This window comes from Myiozetetes cayanensis, unplaced genomic scaffold (assembly GCF_022539395.1).
Source record: "Myiozetetes cayanensis isolate MyiCay16 unplaced genomic scaffold, myiCay2020 scf7, whole genome shotgun sequence".
In the NCBI taxonomy this organism is placed as follows: domain Eukaryota; kingdom Metazoa; phylum Chordata; class Aves; order Passeriformes; family Tyrannidae; genus Myiozetetes; species Myiozetetes cayanensis.
In genome coordinates this window covers 49212167-49232728 of record NW_026087964.1, presented here as the reverse complement: position 1 = coordinate 49232728, position 20562 = coordinate 49212167, and the positions used below count along the sequence as shown (strand labels likewise).

Below are 20562 nucleotides of genomic sequence, written 5' to 3'. Positions count from 1 at the left end.
TGGTGCTTAACACCACATGGTCATCAGAGCACACACACTGGGCAGTATTGCAGGTTTGTTTGTCTCTGCAGCAAGGTCAGTAACTGAGCTACGCATGGGGGGAGCATCTGGTTTCTTGCATAGAGCTGTTGCTTTGGCTGGGATTCTAAGTCTCTTCATAAATAGCAATTTTCATTTAATTTCCTTATTTTATACTTAAATGCGTGTGATCAAAATTTTACATCACGAACTTGTGTTCACTGAGCACGCAAGAAGAATGACTGTGAGGACCATAGCTTGCATACTTAAATTGCTAATGACATTATCATATTGAACAGTAGTAGTATATTTAATTTTCAAATAAGTTCATTTCTCAACGGTGATTTTTTCCATGCAACTAACACTTTGTTTTCATCAATTTAGAGCCCTTGCAGGTTATTTATTTATATATGTTATGTTTAGGTAGAATATGTATCTTATATATGTAAAATATAAACAGTATTTATTCATTTATATTTCTTTCCAAATATCCCTACTAGCTGGAATTGAACTGATGAAAGACCACGGATGCATGGCTTACCTTCTTCCAGTGCTTTTGCCTTCATTCCTTTTCCCAGTGTCTGTATTCTTGGCAGTCTCTTTTGAGTGTTTGTACATTGAACAGCAGGTAAAAAAAAAACCTGGAAAATACAGCACTGTTTGGTATGCCGTTTTCCTCAGAAGGAACAATTTACAGTGCAACTGATTTTATAATTTCAATTGTTGTTAGAGTGTGTGGTTAGGATGGGCAGAAATCCTCTGACTGCATCTCTGTTCTGTATTTTGTTATCCACTGCTGTATTTGGAGTTTCAGGCCATTCAGGATAATCAGGATGGAGTTGGGAAAGAAGGAATGTCTGCAAATGGCATTCTTCTGCAAGTCCTGTAATAAAAATTATCATCTGCAAACCAGAAATGGTTTTGAAAGAACGTAATTGTTCACATCAATGATTTACAGATGGGCAAGGTGCATTATGAAGCATCTGGGATAAAGTGACATAGGTATTCATCACTTTGAGAAGGGGATCCACTTTTGGTTTTTGCAGGTCATAGTCTCAGTCTTAGGTTATGCTGCTTTGCAGAGTGCTTGAATGCAGACTAGCTCTTTTTTTGGCTCTACAATGAAGCTAGGTGATAGCACATTCAAATGTTTGAATTACTGTAATGGCAAAGGCTTTTCATGTTATCAAAGTCAGTGTGATATTAATTAAGGCAAAAGGATTTGTCTAGGGAAGGGTAAAAGGCCATTTAGGGACTGTGAAGAATTGCAGGTCCTGGAAAACACCTGCTTAAAAATACTGTCATCCTAATTCACTTGAGCTTGCCTGGTTGCTGAGATGAGCCACTCATAAAAATATATCAAATCCTGTTTGGAGAGTGATCTCTTTATATTTATTTATGGGAACAGACCACCTCTCTCTCTCTTAATCTGTGTTGTAGTCTTTAGGACATTACTACCATATGATGAAACTGAATATTTTTATTGAATCTATTGTGTAGTGCCAGTGGACCTGAATAGGAGAAATGATACTGGAGAGAACATAAAAGGAGTTTCGGGTTTTTTTAGATGGGCGTATAAGAGAGTTCAATATTATCAGAAATCTGCTTTGAACAATGCTGATAAAGAAGAGGTTTAATAAGCCTGAGGCTGTTTGCGGAAAATTAGTCCGCATTAGGGTATTATTCCTCCAGGGAACGTTTATAATGCCGGCAGGAATGTGGGGAAGGGGGGGCAGATCAGATTCCGCCACAACCTTGCAAGCTTTCAGCTGCTGATGCATGGTGCACCTGCATGTTCCCCTGTCTGACCTCAGAGCTGGCTTGAAAATCTCTGGCATCTGGAAATGCGAGGAAAAATCAGGTTTTTAATTTTTGTGACAAAAAAAAAAAAATCCATCTTTTTCCTTGACAATTAGAATGCCTTGTATTTTACTGCTTTTTAAAGGATACTGGAAACTATTTTGTGGCTGTGCTTTTTAGTGATTTGAGCTTGGTTCTTTTGCTTTTAATTTTATTAAACTGATATCTTAAAGATCTCATAGTGATATGTCCAAATAGATGAATAACGTTAATTTAAAAAAACTGGTTAGTTGGCAAGACTCAAGAAATTAATTTCATACTCTTTTGCTTATCTCAGTAGGAATGTTCTCCTTAGCAAGTGCCGATTTGAGCATGACAGCTCCAGTAGTTATCTCATTTGTGGAGGTCTAGGATAGTATCTCATTTTCAAATTGTAGCGATGTGGAGATAAAATGTAAATACTGCTGTATGAAGATTGCAACTTCATAATGTTGTGCTTCATAACTGGCAGCTGCGGAAGTAACTTGCAAATTGTAAGTGCCTATAATTTAGATTGGTTGGATTTAAGTGTTTGGTAATTACACTTCGATTTGTAATTTTTTATCAGATGAAGTGGAGTGGTTATGATATGCTGCTTACGAACTTTCATGTCAGTAATTTTGTAGTATAAAGTTGTGTTTATTAAATGAACGGAATTTCTTTTTTGGAATTTAAAAGTTGTTCGATTTGGCATCTGTAGCTTATTTCTTGCAGACTACTTAATTGAATAGCTTCTCTGTTTATCTTAAAATGCAGATAAATGGCTTTCAGAGCAGTGTTTATAGCTTAATAGTTCCTGAAATAAGAGTCAACATTATCTCCTAGACTCTACTAGTCATAACTAATGATCCCTCTGCTTACACTGTTGAGCAAGTCAGGAGACACTGAACTCTGCAGAGAGCAAGGGCCCTGTGCGGTGGGAGGATAGTTTGTATGTGATGGCGCCTCGTAGACAAGGCTTTCATGGCTCAGTAGTGTTAATTGGGAAACAAAACTTGTCCTCGGCCACCTCTAACCTCTTATTACTGAGCTGTTCTTCTGCGAATATGAGTAAAAACCCAAGGGCGAGTTGACGGCACACAGTAGTCTCGCTGCCCTCATAATTTAAGGTAAATAATATCAGATTACTCTTGTATTTGCTTCAGTTATGCCTATCAGAGCATAGTTTGCCACACGAAGTCTTTGCAGAAATCGAGTATATTTCTAATACTGCAAACATCACTGGCAGGCAGCCTAACAGAGGCATTGTGTTGAGGTCTGGAAGAGGATGAGAAAATAATTATGCAGCTGGCAACTACTATATTTTGTTCTAGGGCTTTTTATATGGCATTTTAATTTATTAATGAAAGAAAGATGACTTTTTTTATTTTCCTGACCTTTGGGTTAGTTCCTGAGTGGAGAGCAGTAGGCTTTCCTTTCTAATAGGGTTAAGTGCATGGTCTGGGAAGAGAAAGGGGAAAGAAAGAAAAGTAGATTTGACACCCATCAGTAATATTCTATTATTATTACCCTGGAAACAAAAATTTCTTTTATATCCATCAAATTTAAATACTATAGGGAGCAACAATGCCTCATGGCATTAAGCATCAGTATTCTTCTGTACTTTGTCAGCCTGTCAATATGATCTTTTCCTGAGGTTTTTTAACTTGCAAGAAGAGTGTTTATTGGAATTTGCAAATGTAGGTGTTATGAGGTGGATACTGGCCTTGAAGAATTTTAGCCAGCAAAATGTTCTGGTTTCAAATAGTCAATCTAGCAGGCAGCTTTTGCTGGCTTTAGGTGAATTTCAGCTAGTGTTATACAAAGCAGTCTCTGTACCTAATTCCTGTGTCTCCACAGTCATCTAGTCCACTGTTTTGAAAGCTGATTAAATGTAAACATTTAGGTGGGTGACTGGTGGTTGTAAAAGGAACTGTATATGAAAGCTGTTCCTACTTAAAGAAACTTATATCAGTCTTGTTTATGCTCCAGCTTCCATGTTGTTCATTGTTTTTCTGAGTTTTCATGTTATCTTAAAAGTAGGTTTTGAGTGTTGTATTGGCAGGAGAACAGCAGGCTGGTATAGAGCACAGTCTGGATAACACCACATATGGTGCAAAAGCCATACTGTGCAAAGAAAGCAAATCCAAAACACTACTTACAGCTCTGAAGATGTTTTTATTGGACATTCCCATGAATGAGCTACAGGAGACACAAGGCAGAATGAGCAAGATGCCCTTAGAGAGTTGAAGAGGAGGGAGTGAATTACTGCCAGGAGCACCACTGTGTAGTCCAAGTAGTTTCTAGCTGGACCATATTACAACATTGTGCTGGCAGAAGTTTGCATGTTGTGTATCTTTTTCATGTGGTGTATGTGGTCTTGATAGAGAGTACCAGTAGCTTTCTGAAGTAGGGATGCAGCAGGAACAGACCAAACAGTATGGAGGAGGAAAAATTGAACTATTGCCTCTGCTAGTATCAAATAGTTTTTAAAAAGTGTGTGTAAGGCTCTAAAAAAAGGAAGTATTATTTGCAAATATATGCCTTTTTTTTTTTTAAGAGGAAATTGGAGGCAACTTTAATGTTTATGTTGTTTAAAATCTTATTTCTTATGTTTTCCTTTGTGATCAAATCAAATATCCAGATACCATACTTGTTTCACTCAGCATCCTGAAGAGTCAACTCTTTTGTATGAAACCAGTTGAAAGTTCACACAGGTTAGTTTTGAGCACTTTCTCATAGGAATAAAGCTCTTATTTCTTTGGAAATAATCCCATTGGTAAACAGCAGCTGCAAGAAACCTCCCAACAAGAAATTGAATACATAGTTCCGAATGTGCAGATACCTCTTTCTTTCATTACCAGCTTCCAAACATGGAATTAGAATAGGTAATGATGAAGCAGAAACCATGGTATCATCACCATGGGCATGTTCTGACTGCAGTGTCTGATCTTTACAACTTAATATCAGAAAGAAGCATTAGTTACAGTAGCTATAGGTCATCTCTAATAGTTAACATAAACCATGGAAGTGATAGATGTTATGTGAAGGGAGGGTGATATATTATGACCATGTTATCTGGAATAAATCCCAATTACCAGCTTACTTTTCCTTGCATTAAAGTTACAAGTTAACTAAATTATTTCAAGTATCTGAAATATTATTATGTGGGGTTTTGTTTTTAAATAATACTCTTTTGGTTTATATATATATATATGTATATCTCTATGGGATCACAATTACATGGAATTTTAAACAGTGGCTAATCAAATTGTACAGCACATATCAGAATTATAGATTATTCTCAATTGTTATATACTCTACCTTGGAGTGAAATTCTTGCTATTATTCCATTACAGGACCAAATTTTGGTGTTGTTTGTGTCAGTTTTGTCAAGTTTCCTATTTTTATTTTATTTTATTTTTAAAATAATGTGCTATGATAAAGCCTATGTATCCTGGTAGCAACTTCACAGTCTCTTTTGTGGCTCTTTCTCTGAAAATAAAATCACAAAATGCTTGTTGCATACCGTTTCTTTGAATAGTCTGTTCTCAATTGGCATTTTTGTTTTGCCTACAAAGTGAACTGCAGGCAGCCTAAAAAGCATTGAAACCTTCTCATGATTGCGCTCATTGGCAAATATGTATTGAACTGTATAAATGAGGGCCAGGCTGTTGTGGTGTGTCCTGTATCACAGGTAGACACACTTTAAAGGGAGGTGAGGAGCAGAAGGCTCCAGCTTCAGTCAGCATTTCACATACTGACCTTGGAAGCTGTTGTTAGCCATCTGGAAATAATTACAGATTCTGTATTGCTCAGAATCTCTGTTTTATTTGTAATTCCAGGATTTTCTTTTTCTTTCACCTTTCTACTGTCATATCCTATGTAGCCTGAATATTCCATTGCGCCTGGCTGAAATAATATTGTTTGCCAGCTTACAATCAAAGAGAGTACAGAGAAAAACAGCTGAGCCGTATTAAGCAGAGGCAGCCTGGACTACATTTCTTTACTGCTGAATAACACGCCACAGGTGCAGGATTAGCCCAGCCTACGGTGCTGTGTTTGCTTAGCAGAGCCCTGAGAGCCACCCTCTGCCTCCTCACATGACTCTCATCTTCGGGGAATCTGGCAGCGATGTAGCAAGCGCGCGGAAACCCAGTGTAAGTAGAAGGCTTAGCTTTTCAGCTCACAAAGGACTTGTGTTTTCCCACCCCTTCTTTTCCCCCTTTTTCTTCTTTTGTCTTTATTTTCTTTTTATTTTTTTTTTTTAAGCCTGGTTTGAGCAGAACACTACAGAGATTGGAAAAAAATGGAAAGCAATGAAGTTCAGTGGGTTCTGCAGAAAGGCCAAAGAGGGAAATGCATGACTGAAGAAAAAGCAGTATCAGTGGTGTGCTGGCAAGATGTGGGGCTGCCCCGTGGGGCAACAGGGAGTCAGCTGCTCATGAGGCACAATCTTGTGTTTGCAGTTTCATTTCTTGCAGAGACACACACACATGCTGGAGATTTCCTATTCGTTTGCTTGGACTGTGGGTCAGAGTTTGTATGGTGTCAAGGGTCTGCTGCAAACCTTTAGGTGCACTTTGGTTGCTTTAGATTTAAGGAGGAAGGTTGTAGATCTATGGAGAAAATAGTGCAGATAAATAAAAAGATTTCCTGTTTCCATTTTTGGTGAGGATTGAGGAAAAAAGATTTTTGAAAGAACTTGAATTTCAGCCTGATATTGAATTTAAAAGGATGTTTCACTTTTTCTCATGAAATGTCTTTTTATATTAATCTTTGAATTTGAAGTTAATTTAAAAACTTAATATAAAAATTAATTAAAAGTTTTGGCAATAATTTTAAAGGTATTTTGGCAATATATAGTGCATGTGTATGTCAGTAATGCTTCTTAAAATGCTGCATCTGTTCTATACATTTCAAAAACTAGTTAATTGGAAAAAAAGCCAAAAACAAATGTATTTTTTTCCTAAAACTTTTCATCACTGTTCATATATGGCTGGGCATTGGGGAAAAAAAAAAAAAAAAAGAGTTTTACATTTGACTAGAATTGTAGAGAAATCTTTAGAGAAATTCTGATGAGACAAAGGTGGCCATGCAGCCCTTGAAAACTTCTGGTCAAGGAGAAGAACATATGGGACATAGGGGATACGAGTTTGCAAGGGTGATTGCAATTCACATTTCTTTCATACACTCTGAGGTTCTTTATGAAGTGTAATTGTGAAGACATATCCATATGACCCTGGAAAAAGACAAGGCAAGCAAACCCAGTGGGGCTGAAGGCTGGTTCATCCTCTTACAGAGACCCCAGTGGAAGCCTGCTGGTGGGGACTCATTTATGGTTTGGTGGCAGTGCCATTGGCCCATGTGGCACACACCTCCTTCCCACCCAGACACCCGCTCAGCAGATGCTCTGAGGCATTCAGACAGGGAAGTGCTTTTAGGCTACTCAAACACTTTTGGAAAACCATAGCGGTTATGTCTGTGGTCAAAAGTCATTATTGTTGTTTCATGCGTGCAATTAATTTTGGTTTGCAGTAGAGATGCTTTCCCTCCCCTTTTAAATTGATCTGTCTGTCTTCTGTCAAAGTGAATAAGTCAATGACACTTTCTGTTGCATTCGGCCATGTTTGCAGAAGATAAGATTTGCGCCTCAGCCCTCCTTCACGAACACAAAGATCTTCTTTATCGCTTACAATTTCTACACATGCAGTTCAAATCCCTGTGCAGCGTGTGTGGTGAGGCCAACAGTAGCGGCAGTCAGTTTAGTGCAGTCCCTGCCTTGGCAGCTTAACAGGGCAGGAATTTAGACTGTCACTTGTTCAGTTGCTTAAAACTCTGCTTGGCCTGGTGACCTGTCAGGGTGGCATTTACCTCCAGGCAGAAAAATTCTTGCAAATCCTTGAGCACTTCATTCAGCAACAGTTGGTTGCTGAGAGTGTCATAATCACGTGGGATTTAGGGAAGCGTTTGGCATTCATCCATGAAAAATTATCAAAATGTACTAGTTCCTTTCTCAGACACTAAATATTCTGTCCTTCTGGGAGATAGACAGGCACTTGTGGAAAAGTGGGAAGGGAAATTGGTAGGAAGCATCATCCCCCTGATTTGAGAAGCATGATAAGCTAATCACTAAAGTTTTTTATATATACATATATATATATGTAAATTTAAAAAACCCCACAACATTAAAAATATACCATGCTTATGCCATAACATAGATATATGACAGTTTTGGTTTTGTGAATATCTACACTGTTTAATTTATTCTTATGAGAAGTGAGAGGGACTCCAGTGTATTAGGACTCCAGTGTAGTAGGACTGACTCCAGTGCAGTAGGAATTAGAAAAGAGTTAGTAATTCATGAAATAGGCTGCTCTTTAGGCTGAGCTGGGGTTATGTCACATCTACTTGCCAACAGCCGAACTCAGTCAGTTAGAAGGCTACTGGCACCTCTGAATACTGTTGGCGCTGTTTTCTGCAAGCATGGCACGTGCACATGCTAATTATATTTTAATATACAGGTGCAGTCTTTGATCTTGGGGTGAAAATGGCTAGCTGATATTTTTATCTTCCAGGTGCTATTTTTGTCTTGACTGTGTGGTGCCCTTGTGTTTCTTTTCACGGGGAAAGGGAATAGGAGTGACAATGATTTATTAAAAATATCTAAGAGAGCCACAGGATCAAAGCTGTCTATTGCAGTTTCTTTTAAATTCCACTGTCTGAATGCCTCAGTCTAAATATCATCCAAAATGAGAATAAGTAAAAATCTGCAGCTTGCCCAGTGCAATCTTTGCTGCTTTCCTGAAGATTAGATAGCAAAGCACAGATTAGTAACAATGGTATCACATTGCATTACTTGCCATCTGCATATTTTTTTCCCCTGTTGCTACTGTTCAGGAGAGTTTTCAAGACCACTTGTAGTGATATTTGCGTAATCTCCTGATGGTCACATTTGGTGTTTGCTGCTGGGAACTGCAAGTGTGTGTGGTGATTTGCAGCTTAGAAGCAGAACTAACTAGCTTTGGATGTTAACAGCAATCTTCCTTTATTTTTTTTAATAAAAATTTTCTAACGAAGAATGTGGCACAAACTCTCCTGTTTGTAGCTTAGTATCCAGAATGCTCATTTTACATCTTTGTACCTTAACTTCCATCCCCTGTTTTGTTCAAGTGATGCTCAGGGACAGCTTGTTGTCCACCAGTACTCCCAGGTCCTTCTCTGCAGAACTGCTTTTCATCAGGTCGGCCCCCACCCTGTACTGGTACCTGGGATTATTCCTCCCCAGGTACAGGGCCCTGCATTTGCTATTGTTAAATTTTAGATGTTTCTTCTCTGCCCATCTCTCCAGCCTCTCAAGGTCCTTCTGAAGGGCTCCACAGCACTCATGTGGTATCAGCCACTCCTCCCAGCTTCTTGTTGTCAGCAAGCTTGGAGACATCTGCCCTTTCATCCTAGTCATTGATGAATAATTGTATTGAACCTTGGGGGGCACTGCTAGTGACAGGCCTCCAAATAGCCTCTGTGCCACTGATTAAAATCTTCTGGGATCTACTGTTCAGCCAGCTCTCAGTCCACCTCATTACCCACTGATCCAGTCCACGCTTCCTGAGTTTGCCTATGGGGATGTTATGGGAGACAGTGTTGAAAGCCTTGCTTGAGTTCAGGCAGACAATATTCACTACTGTCCTCTCATCCATCCAGGGTGAAGAAGGCAATCAGGTTGGTCAAGTGTAATTTAACTTCAGTGAATCTATGTTGATTACTCCTGATCACCTTCTTGTCATCCATGTGAATAGAAATGGCCTCCAGAATGAGATGCTCCATCACCTTTCCAGGGAATGAGGTGATGCTGACTAGCCAGTAGATCCCTGGGTCCTCCTTTTTGCCCTTTTAGAAAACTGGGATAATACTTGCTTCCTTCCAGTCCTCAGTTCCTCCAGTTCCTTTTCAGTATGTCAGTTTATTACAGTAAATATATATTAAGGTACAACAGTTTTCAAACACTGATTGATACCAACCTCAGTTTGCGCTTATAGTGCAATATAGTCACATGGTGAAAAGGAAAGCATTTTGTTTTCATTTTTCTGGTGTATTAATGCCAGATTTTGTTTACTGTGTTTTCGAATCAAAAATATACAGATCTGATCTTTTCTTGAGTTTTATTGTAGCCTTGAATATCCAGCAGAGGAAACTGTCGTGATCCAGTTTCCTTCTCTGTTATGTATTTATCACCAATAAAAAAGTGTTTTACTGTTACCGCTTGACTGTTTTACACAGTAGATCAGGCTGAGTTAAGAGGTGCCATTTATTTCAAGTTCTTTAACTGTGCTGTGTTTTCATTGCTGACTATTTGCCAAAAAATATCCCATGGAAATTCTGTTATCTGATGACTGTAAAGTGGAGTGAGTTAGCAGTTAGTTATTTCCCCTTCTCCTAAAACAATCATGTTGATGGTATAACCTTGTCCTGGTGGGAAGTCATCAGGCTGTGGTTTATGATATGGCATAGGAAACTCCAGCAGGGTGTTGCAAGATAATTTTGTATTTTAATAAAAGACTGTTTTGAGGAAAGGTGCAGTATGTAAACTAATGTAGGGCATAAATGAAGTCACCTTATGGTTTAAAATTTCCCTCTAACTCTTCTATCAAATTGACTGATTTTCTTCTGAGGTTTGGGTGGATTCCTTTATTTTATTTTCAATTACTGTTCAGACACTTTTGTATGAGTATCCTTAGTTTCCAGTCTAAAGTAGCAGTTGAAACAGCTATTCCACAATGTGTAAAGCTTCCTAGGTGTGTACCTTCTCTGAAGCAGTAAGCATCATTCCCAGTCAGTGGGTGCTGTTGCTAGCCAGATGTTGTTATTAGACTGGGAAAATATGAATAGATGATAGTGAATCAATCTGAGGCTTCAAATACCCTAAGCAGAAAGATGTAAGCACAGAACTCTGATACTTTTTTTTTTCCCCCCCCCTGAAAATGCTTGTTGGTGACCCTTAGCATCTGTTTTGGGAGGGAACAAGTCTGACTTTTACTTCTGACAAACCCGTGCAAGGTCATGGGAGATCTGCTTTTTCACTGCATAGACAGCACAGCCACTTAGCTGTGGCACAGAAATCAATCTGTTAAGATAACTATTGCTAATTCTTCATCCTCCAGGAGCAGGATGGCTTGAGATTTAAACTACAGAATGCAGAGGAAGAGAATAAAGAGCTTTTCACCTCCTGCATTACCAGACTTGTTGAATCAGAGCAGTGCCCAAAAGTCGTTACCATCTGATGGCTGTGGGCCAGTGTGAAATGAGTTACTGGGCTTTTTCCAGGTTCTAGTGGAGAAATTTCTGTCCAAATCCCATAACTATGGCTACGGTTGGCAGGGGCTGAAGTTCTCATTGGCAGCCATGGCAGAGCTTGAGGACTGAATGTACACTAAGAGACTGCCTCTCTAGATCAGATTTTTTCTTTTTTTTCACCTGCTTGAGTCCATGCAAAGCTTAAATAGGCGATTTTCCTTTTGTGTGCGAGGTACCACTGTCTACAAACCTGTCAAACCAATAAACAACAACATTATTTAAAACCATGTTATAATTCATCCTAGTAGTTACTTCATTGTGATTGTGGAGTGGGGATCTGTAATGGCATCTCAGTCATTTTAAGAAAATGATAGCAAAACTAATTGAAATGCCATGAAAGGGTTTGCCACATGACAAAGTTAGTATTTTGATGCAAATCTTAGTGCTAATAAATTACCATGAAGTGTAGGGGATGGGAAGCAAAATGGAAGAATATGTCCAAATAGGATGATTTGTTGATGATGGAGGTTAGTAGGGCTTTAAACTAGACATTAGCATTATCCTGAATGACTATGAGAATTACTTTCATCTTGCAGCACTTTATTTTCCTTGTTTTCCTTCTCCTGGCTTCAGGATCTTTGTAGACATACTTTTCCATAAAGGAGCTTAAAGCATGGAGAGAGACACACATTTGGAAAAAACGCAATAGTAGTGTGCTGCGCACAGTCCCAGTTCCTGGGTACAGACTGATAACAGAGGCCATCACATCACAGTTTTCAGTGGTCCCAGTCCTACAGAGTAAAGTAGTCCTCCTGAGAGACATAAAAGCCATGGTGGCTGACTGCCAGTCCTTGTGGTGGAAGGTGCTTTGTACATGTTGGTGAATTTTAGTACAAAAAGAGAGATAAGCTGAGAAAACCAACTAAATTTGATGAAGGTATACCATTCTGATGGTGACCCTCAAGCTCTCCACTGTTTTGATTAATTCCCTGATGCATTTAGTAAGTTTCTCAGCAGACTGCAGTAACCTTAATTTTGATACCACTGTTTTTCTGCAGTTCTCCCAAGCTGCGCTCAATTTGATGGGAAGCTGACCATAAGCAGACTGCAACAGAATAGGCTACATCAAAGAAGCAGCCAAACTTAAATAGCATGAAATCCCTTGCTTTCAGGGCTCTTGGACATACCTCCTTACAAGAGCTTTCAAATCCTAAAAGGCTTCTTATCACTAGGCAGAGCCAAGGCTGCCTGACCAACATGTGCTTGTTACAGCACAGAAGCAAATGCAAGATGAGCAAGCTGCTCACCATCCCAAACTGTACGTTTCACGCCTGAAATCGGGAGCAACCTGTTGCCAAGCTGGAAAGCTCATGTGGGTTCCTTCCTAAATTTTACATTTTGGGGAAGGGACTGTTTGAAAATCTTTCTGCTCTAAAGTCAAGCAGACATGAAGTCAAAAGACCTGGTTGAAACTCAGCTCGGAGTGGGAGGAGAGTTCTTACATGTTCTACGGTTATCTGCTGGACAGATCTGAATTTCGGTGGCAAAAGATCTACCCATCCTTTTATCTAGCAGCCAGGAAATTAAGGCATGAAAGAAGCAAGAGAATAGAGTGAAAAGAGTTTTTCATTGTAGAAGACAGAAAATAGCTTGATTGAAAGTGTCTTATTCCTACCTCTTTTAATTTTATTCAATTTAATGTATTTGACAGTGAACTGCAATGGCTTTGCACTAGTTTTGATCCTGGCCATTAACTGACAGCAAAATCCTAGGCTCCATTCCTACTTCAAACTCTTGGAAAGTGTAAATTTTAATGCCACCCCACTTGTCCTACATTTTCTAAAAAACAAAATACGTCTCTAAATAGCCAGCTGTGATGCTTTGTTGGTATTTCAGATTTTTTATTCTAATTCAGCACCTTTCACCTGTCTTATTATATCCAAGAGTACAGCCAGGTCTAGGAGTGTAAGCTGTTGTTTATGGCAAGTTTTGCAGGAGCTATTCATCCCTGATGAGGGATGGGTACAGATTGCACTGGAGTTTGGCTGCCTTATTCATTTGTTGAAAAAAGGAATGATCTACAATTGAATATATTATGAAGAAGATATTTAGCTGTCTGAGTTTAGCATCTTCAGGCATGATCAAATGTATAATTAAACCTTTCCCTTTTCCTGTGCTAGGTGTAAAACGCTTTAGTCTTTGTACTTCTTGCTGAGGAAAGATCCCTGCTGAAACTGCAGATACCTTGTAGAAAGAGCCATGGAAATGATGCACAGAGCAAACTATTTCTCTCAATCGCCTCATGAACTTGAAGTCTGAAAATCCTTGACAGGAATATTAATAGTTGAACATTCCCCATTCAATGGTAGCAAAGTAATACATACAAAAATTGCCAATTGAAAGAGAATTTACATAATCCCTAATCCTGTGATCCAGGTAGCAAACATCTGTTGATTTGTTATATACAGGCTTCATTTGAAGGTATCATAATGATATTATAAAAAACCAAAAATGGTGCATTTTTTTTTACTTAATTCAGGCATCTACTGCATCTTATGGTACAACTATAAGTACACAACAACATAGACGCACAATACCTCTTGAGTGAACTAATTAATTTAGTTCTAATTTTGCCAAATGGTAGTATAAACAGTATGGGACTTTGACATCCAGTTGTGTCATGAATCCAGTTTATGTCTTAATGCTGGGCACAAGGGTTACAGGCCCATAGTTTGTGTATGTTTTGTAACTAATTTTCTGGTTTGACTTTAAAAACTTATCAAAACTCCAGTCAGTTTCAGTGGGATGCATAGGTACTGAGCAAAGGCCAAGCTGCTTGAGTCTTATATTTCATAGGTGTGTTAGTTTGGTATAGTGAATGATTCCCTTTCAAGTGTATCCCCTTAATATTAATCTCCCTCTTGTGCAAGGAATATGGAAGGAGTGGAAAGGCTATGATGTTCAAAAAGCTAACAGTTCTCTAAATGCAGTGTTCCTATGTGCAAAGCCCCCACTTTTCCCAGAGCTAACAAGTTGCAGCTTTTTCCGAGTTGGCTAGGGATAAGCTTGCATGTCTCCTGTTACATTGAAGAAAATGAAAGCCTGTCTGCCAGTTGTTCCCAGTGCCTATCCATTTGCAGGACTTTCCTGTCAGAGCTGGCACAGGAGAGGAGGGGCATGCAGGTGTGCAACTGGGAGGCACGACGTGCACGCTTGTGCTCGGGGCACTGGCTGGTCCCACATACCCAGGAGCACAGGCTGGACTGTGTTAGTCTTCCTAAGACCATGGACTTCTTCCAGCCTTTCACTGCTTCAGAATCTTTCAGCCTGTTCTTGCCATCCAAGCCCTGAAGTGTAGCTACTTGTTCCCATCACCTCTGCCTGTTTGCCCACTCCATCCCTCTGTGGGGAGCTAAATAGGATAGAATTTTCTGTCAGCTCCACAATATATCAGTCCTGATGATGGAGATTTGGGGAAGATTTTAGAGTCAAAGCAGCAGTTCAGGAGCCAATCAAAATAATTATGCTGCCAATTGTTTCTAAAGACTTAACAGTAAACCAAGAATTTCAAGCCTGCTCAACAACTACTCTGTTGGAGACAGCTGTTTTTAAATGACCTGTTAGTAAGATTTCTTACAAGGAACCAAAAGGAAAGTGAGGAACTGCCAGTCGAAGCTTTTCATGCTAATCTCATTTTTGTCTTTGAGGTTTAAAACATTCACAAGGACTGAAAGCTGATATTTATGAGTAGAGCTGGGGGCTGGGGAAGGTTGCTTAAACAGCTCCTAGCCTATCACCAACATCTCCAGCTGTACTCCACCAGCTCTATAGAGATTCAGTACTCTGATATTTTATAATTACCTCCATATATTTCAACATTGTTCATTCTAAAACGCATTCTTGTCTTTTTTTTATAGACTTTTTTACAGAAATGAACTCTTTTCCTTGTTTTCCATGTAGTGCTTATGCAATTCAGTCACAGAAAGTGTTGTTTAATATGAAAGAACATCACTTTCTATTAAATCTTTGTTAATTTGTATCCCTGTGTTCTGTTCTGCCTGGAGTACCATAAATCCTACTGATTTTTACGGGGTTCAGTGGGTGTAGAATTGTGCCAACTGCTGTAGAGATAAAGAAAGCTCAAAGGTGTAACCAAGGATTTGACCTGTGTAATGCAATAGAAGAAAAACTGTACTGTGCAATATATAATAATAATAAAAGCACAATATGTCTCTTGGCAGCAGCAGAACTTGAAGATCAGCACTTTTGATCTAATACCACCAAGGTCCCATAAGCCTCAAACATAGTGACCATTCCAGAGGTGCCTACAGAAAACCACTCTGTAGTTATTCGTTGTCTCAGATAACTTTCTCAAATTTTGATGGGTAGAAACACATTAAAGCCTTCATTTCAAGTCTTGCAACGCAGCCTAGAACTGTTTCTTTTTTCCCCTCTTATAGCTGATTTTCTAGACAACATGCCTTTGCGAAGTTCTGGCAAGCTGAGCATGGAGACCAGAAAAGACGGTGAGAGTACGGCACCTGCCCCTCCACAGAAGAAGCTGTCCTGTCAGTGCCACCACCACTGCCCCGAGGACTCAGTCAACAGCACCTGCAGGTCTGTGGGATATGCATTTGGTGATGAAACATGGGAAAACCTATTTGTGGTAGCTCAGCAATCTGAAGTTGGGTGTCGCAGTTTTTGTTTAAGCAGAAATATGTAAATATGTTGTTATACATTGTGTCTAACAATCAGAGGTAATTTTTACCTAGATATCAGCTACGTATTTATATTTTTATTTTAAGGTATTTATAGGTATTTATTATTTTAGATAATACTTGTATTAATACATTGCATATGAAATATTCTGAAGGCAGAACTTTGTTTTTAAAGGTGCATGCAGTTAATGAGAGAAGACTTGATAGAGATATATGGAAATGTCAGTAAATGCTTATAAATTTATAATCACTCTTAATAGAACACCATTTATAAGCACCCTGATCTTTGTGTGCATCTTTGCGCTAGCTGAGCTATTTTCTGTAGATCCTCAAGGCTTTGGGCTTTTTTTTCTCATTTCCATACTAAAAGGAAAACAATCTTTACCTTGATGTGAACCATTGTGTATTTTCTTATACTAGCTATAGTCTTCTGGGGGTTTTTGGGGGCTTGGAGTAATTCAGATCTCTCATTTGGGTTGGATTCTGCTTCCTTGGGTCCTTTTGCCTCCCTGAGGGAGAGGCACATCCAGATGTGCACAGGCTCCTTGAAGGTCCAGCATTGGTCTTGTTGCAGTGTCAGATGTTTTGTTGCACTGACACTGGCTGAAGCAAGCAGAGGCGACTGAGGGTACCTGTCGTGGGACCAAGCTGCTGTTCCCCTACCCAAAAGCATCTCTTGCCAGACACATAAAATTGCTGCTGAATGGTCAAAGTACTGGTCAAAAACCTCTGTCTTGGCTTAAGATGCAGGTTACAGTTTGCTTTAGCTGCAGCAAAGTTGGGCTGAGCTCTTCATGTTCCGTATGAGGAATATAAACTTTTCTGATTATTTAGAGCAAGTATGATTCTGAAGATACACACTATCAGCCATATCCTGGAGGGGCTGTGGGAATCAGAGAAGCGTCAAAGCAGGGCACAGGTATGAGCCCAGCTGGAGATGCCAGTTCTGAGTACGGTGCTGTTTGAGGTGAGATAGTCAAACATTGTGTCAGCTCTTCAAGGCAGAGTATTAAGAAGATAAATGGGGAAAGCTTGAGGTTGCTGAAGATATTGATCGCTTTGTTGGGTTTTTGAGTGTTCTTTTGTAGCCTGACTTAATTCTTCTCAGCCTGCTATTTCATACTGAAGTGTATCAAAGTTTTGGTGGCAGCTGTAAATACCATTTCCCCTTTCTATCCTCTTCCTACAAACCCATGCTCTAGCCAGGAGTTAGACTTAACTGCTCTCACATGACAGTCAGTTTAAAAAGCTGTAAAAGCCCACTCTGATATCAATTTGCAGATCCCCTGCAGCGTGAATCAGCTGTTTCCTTTTCCTGTCCAGCAGGAGCCACAGCTTTCATATGTGCTGTCTCACACACACAGGAACAGGGAAGTTGCAGATGACTTTTAAATCCATGAACTGGGAAGCACAAAGGGATCAGTGTTAAAGAGCCAATTGAACAAGGCTTATACCCCAGCTGGGTAGGCCTGCTGTTGCACGTTACTTTGTAGGCGTCATTGACATTAATTATTTTCCATGTTACCAGGAACTATGAGTAATGTTCTATTAAAATGGATCTGTGCATGTTCCCTTACTGCAATGCTTTAAAGAAAATCTCTTCAGAAGTTGACACCTCCTTATGGGGTCAAATGTCAAACTTTTTTTTTAGGTGATGCCCATTGATAGGCAGTTAAGTGGTAATAAAACATAAAATTGTAACCCCTTTTGTCTTCATAATCTTTGAAGATTTCAGATTTCAATGATGTCACTTTAGTGACAAAATTTTTTTTTCCAGTTTAGACATCAAAATAATAATTGAAACTGGAATTTACCATAAAGTATTGTCGCTTTTCTGTCCCAGAATATGGGAACGATCAGGAGACTTACAGTAGATCAACTCCTCGTTCTCCTGTGCATCACCTGAGCAGTACCCACCTTGCCACTTGCCCAGTGAGAAACAGCATAAGTGAAAAATTGCTGAGGAGGGAGTTTGGAATAATATAAAACAAACAAACAAACAAATTAATTTAAATACCCTTCCTTCATGGCTTGTCAGCATATTGATGTCACCTGTTCATGATGGTGATCATTGCTATGGGTCCTACTGCCTTGGTGTGAGAGCTGCAGTGAGGTATGAAGGACCCAACACCCCTTGTTTTCCCTACATCATCTTAACTGTTAGTCTGTAATTGTTTTTTTCTTAAACTCCTTTCTACATAGCTGGAATTATGCATCAAAAGTGAGATGTGATGTTACAGAGAGAAGAAGGTCTTAAGTCTACTGTTGGGAAACAGTAGTTATTAGGTATCTGGTTAGCTGGCTGGATTGAGACCAGCTTTCAGAAGATCTGAGCACAACCAACCAGGTTAGCAGCAATTATTCACTTCCCCTGTATTTTGGGATCATCCTACTAGTCAGGCAGTAACTTTCATATTTCATCCTAGCCTGAATGACTGTTGGCACAGTTTTAAAGCACTCGGGAATCACCACTGAACCTCACTATAAAGGAAGTTGCCCCATTTTGATGTTCAAGCAGTATTGATTGCAGTGTTTGACTGAAGAATAAGTTGACTGCTTTGGATTAAAAGTTACTGAATTAATTATCCTCTTGCCTCAGATTTAGCCAATAAAAAGCCTTTTGCATTTGATATTTTTAAAAAATGAAAATCAAACCTCTCATCGGCTCTATCTGTTAAGCTTTGGGCTGTGTTTGGACCTGCAGAGTTTGAGCCTGCAAGCCTGACAGGAATGAGCCACTGTGTGCTGGGGCACCCAAGGGCATGGCAATGCCAGGGAAATTTAGTGAGTACATCCACAGGGAAGGCTTGTGCTCTGGAGAGCCACTGCCCCTACCAGGGTTCTTACCAAAGCAGTGAAGCCTTTTGTGAGCAAGGACCCCTGAAAGTTCAATGGAAAAGCGTTTCCAGCTGTGTTTAAATTAAAACTCTTGGAGTTGAACAGCTAGTACTATTGCAATCATCATTTGAAATTTCTCAAAAAAAGCAGTCTGTCATCTCAAATGAAGATTTTTATCTGCTACCACAGGTATTCATCTGCTAAAGGATAGATCCTGTCCATAGTACCAGTAGTCTGAATGTTTATATTAAAATGAGGACATCTGGTGGCCATTTAAAATCCTTTCCGTAACTGTATTTTAGAAATTTAAAAGTCAATTTTTAACCACATCTGTATCAAATCCTCTAACAGCCTGCTGTGTTCCTATGCAGAATTTCCCTTTCTTTATACTTCTGCAGCTGAAGTCCAGTATTACTTTAGGGAGCCAAGGATAACACTGCAGCTTAAAAGGCAGATTGTTTTCTATCTCAACAGAAAAGCAGTAGCTCTTGTTAGAGTGTGCATTCTGTGAGCACATGTTTTGGAAGATCCATTAAAGGGCCAGCTCATCAAGGTAGGATTCATGTCAAGGTGTAGCAAAAGGGGACCCAGGCCAGGAGCTGAGGCTGATGCTAGGTCTGGCCAAATCCTCACTCACCAGGACCCCATTTCCCCAAGGGTATCTGAACACAGCAGGAAGAGACAGCTCCCTCAGTGGCCCTTCACATGGCTGGTAGTGATCTGGAGACAGGCACTCCTGTACCACTGCTCAAATCTCAGTTTATGTGGAGCCCCTGGGCAGGGGATCTGTATAGGGGGAAAAGGGGGTCCCAGGTGGGGCCACTCTGGGCAATTGAAGATCATTAGTGCACTCAGGGCCCTGACAATTAAGATCTTTGGAGAAGAATCATAATCCTGTGCTTGTAAAGGGTGTGTTAAACTGCAGCATGTTGAAACCTTATTCTTCTTTCTGAATGTCTCTGTGTTCCATAAAAGACTTTTGGTAAAGAAGGTCAAAGCTGCTTTGAACACAACCAGGACCTTGTTTTACTGTTCCATTTCAAGTTTTGTGTGTACAAAGTGAATGCATGGATAGTTGTGTCTAATCATAATTAATTGCATATTTTAAAATGTAGTGTTACATTTAATTGGCTTTGACTGTAATGGGATTGCAGTAAAGGCAGAGGCTGATTAGGTGCCTTGTCACACTCTATTTTCATGCACAAATAAATGCTGACAGTTTTAAAGATTGGGATGGTAAGGTTTAAGTTCTTATGTGTTGACTACTGGATTGTATTTCTGCCCAATGGTGTCTTGAGGTATTTTGGTTATCTAAACCAATAAAATAATTAAGTTGCTTTTTCAGAGTTACCAGAGGTGATAATTCACTTGAGCTATGTAATTTTCATTCTCCTTTTTCTCCAGATGATATGATTGAATCTTCTTTGTAATTTGGTATGTAAAAAAATGACTTTGAGAGTGACCAACGCACTGAATTCAGGCAACTTTTCTTTTAAGCCACTATTTTTTAGGGAAAACTTGAACATTTTCTGATATAGGAGCTATGGCAAGGTCTTACATGTTAGCCTTTCATTTTTTTTTAATGCTTATTTTTTAATGTAGTCCTTTATGCAGGGCTGTACCAGAGGTGTTTAAGTTGCCTTTGATGATTAAAACAAAAAACTAAAGGTCAACAGAGACAAATTCTTGCAAACCCTAGTCTTTTTTTGTGCTGTGTTCCAGGGCCATATGTGTCATTGGTGGCTCAGCAGGTGATTTCACCCCAAGTGTTTTGGAGTGTAACTTAAAGTCCCTGTCCCACACTTTTCAAGTGTGCCCTGGAAGTTCCTTGATTTTAGTTTTGCTCATGTGTTGCTTGTACATTAGGTATTTAATA

The 20562-nt window shown here is 39.4% G+C and overlaps 1 protein-coding gene across 2 annotated transcripts in view; it reads left to right on the top strand.

Annotated features, from left to right (window-relative positions):
- The window catches only part of BMPR1B (bone morphogenetic protein receptor type 1B), a 240448-nt gene that overhangs the window by 193059 nt on the left and 26827 nt on the right, over nucleotides 1-20562 (top strand). For both annotated transcript variants that reach the window (XM_050338657.1, XM_050338658.1), the window contains one exon: nucleotides 15591-15747. In XM_050338657.1, the coding sequence (XP_050194614.1) occupies nucleotides 15608-15747 (140 nt within the window). In that variant the 5' untranslated portion in view covers nucleotides 15591-15607. The remainder of the gene's footprint in view (nucleotides 1-15590; nucleotides 15748-20562) is intronic.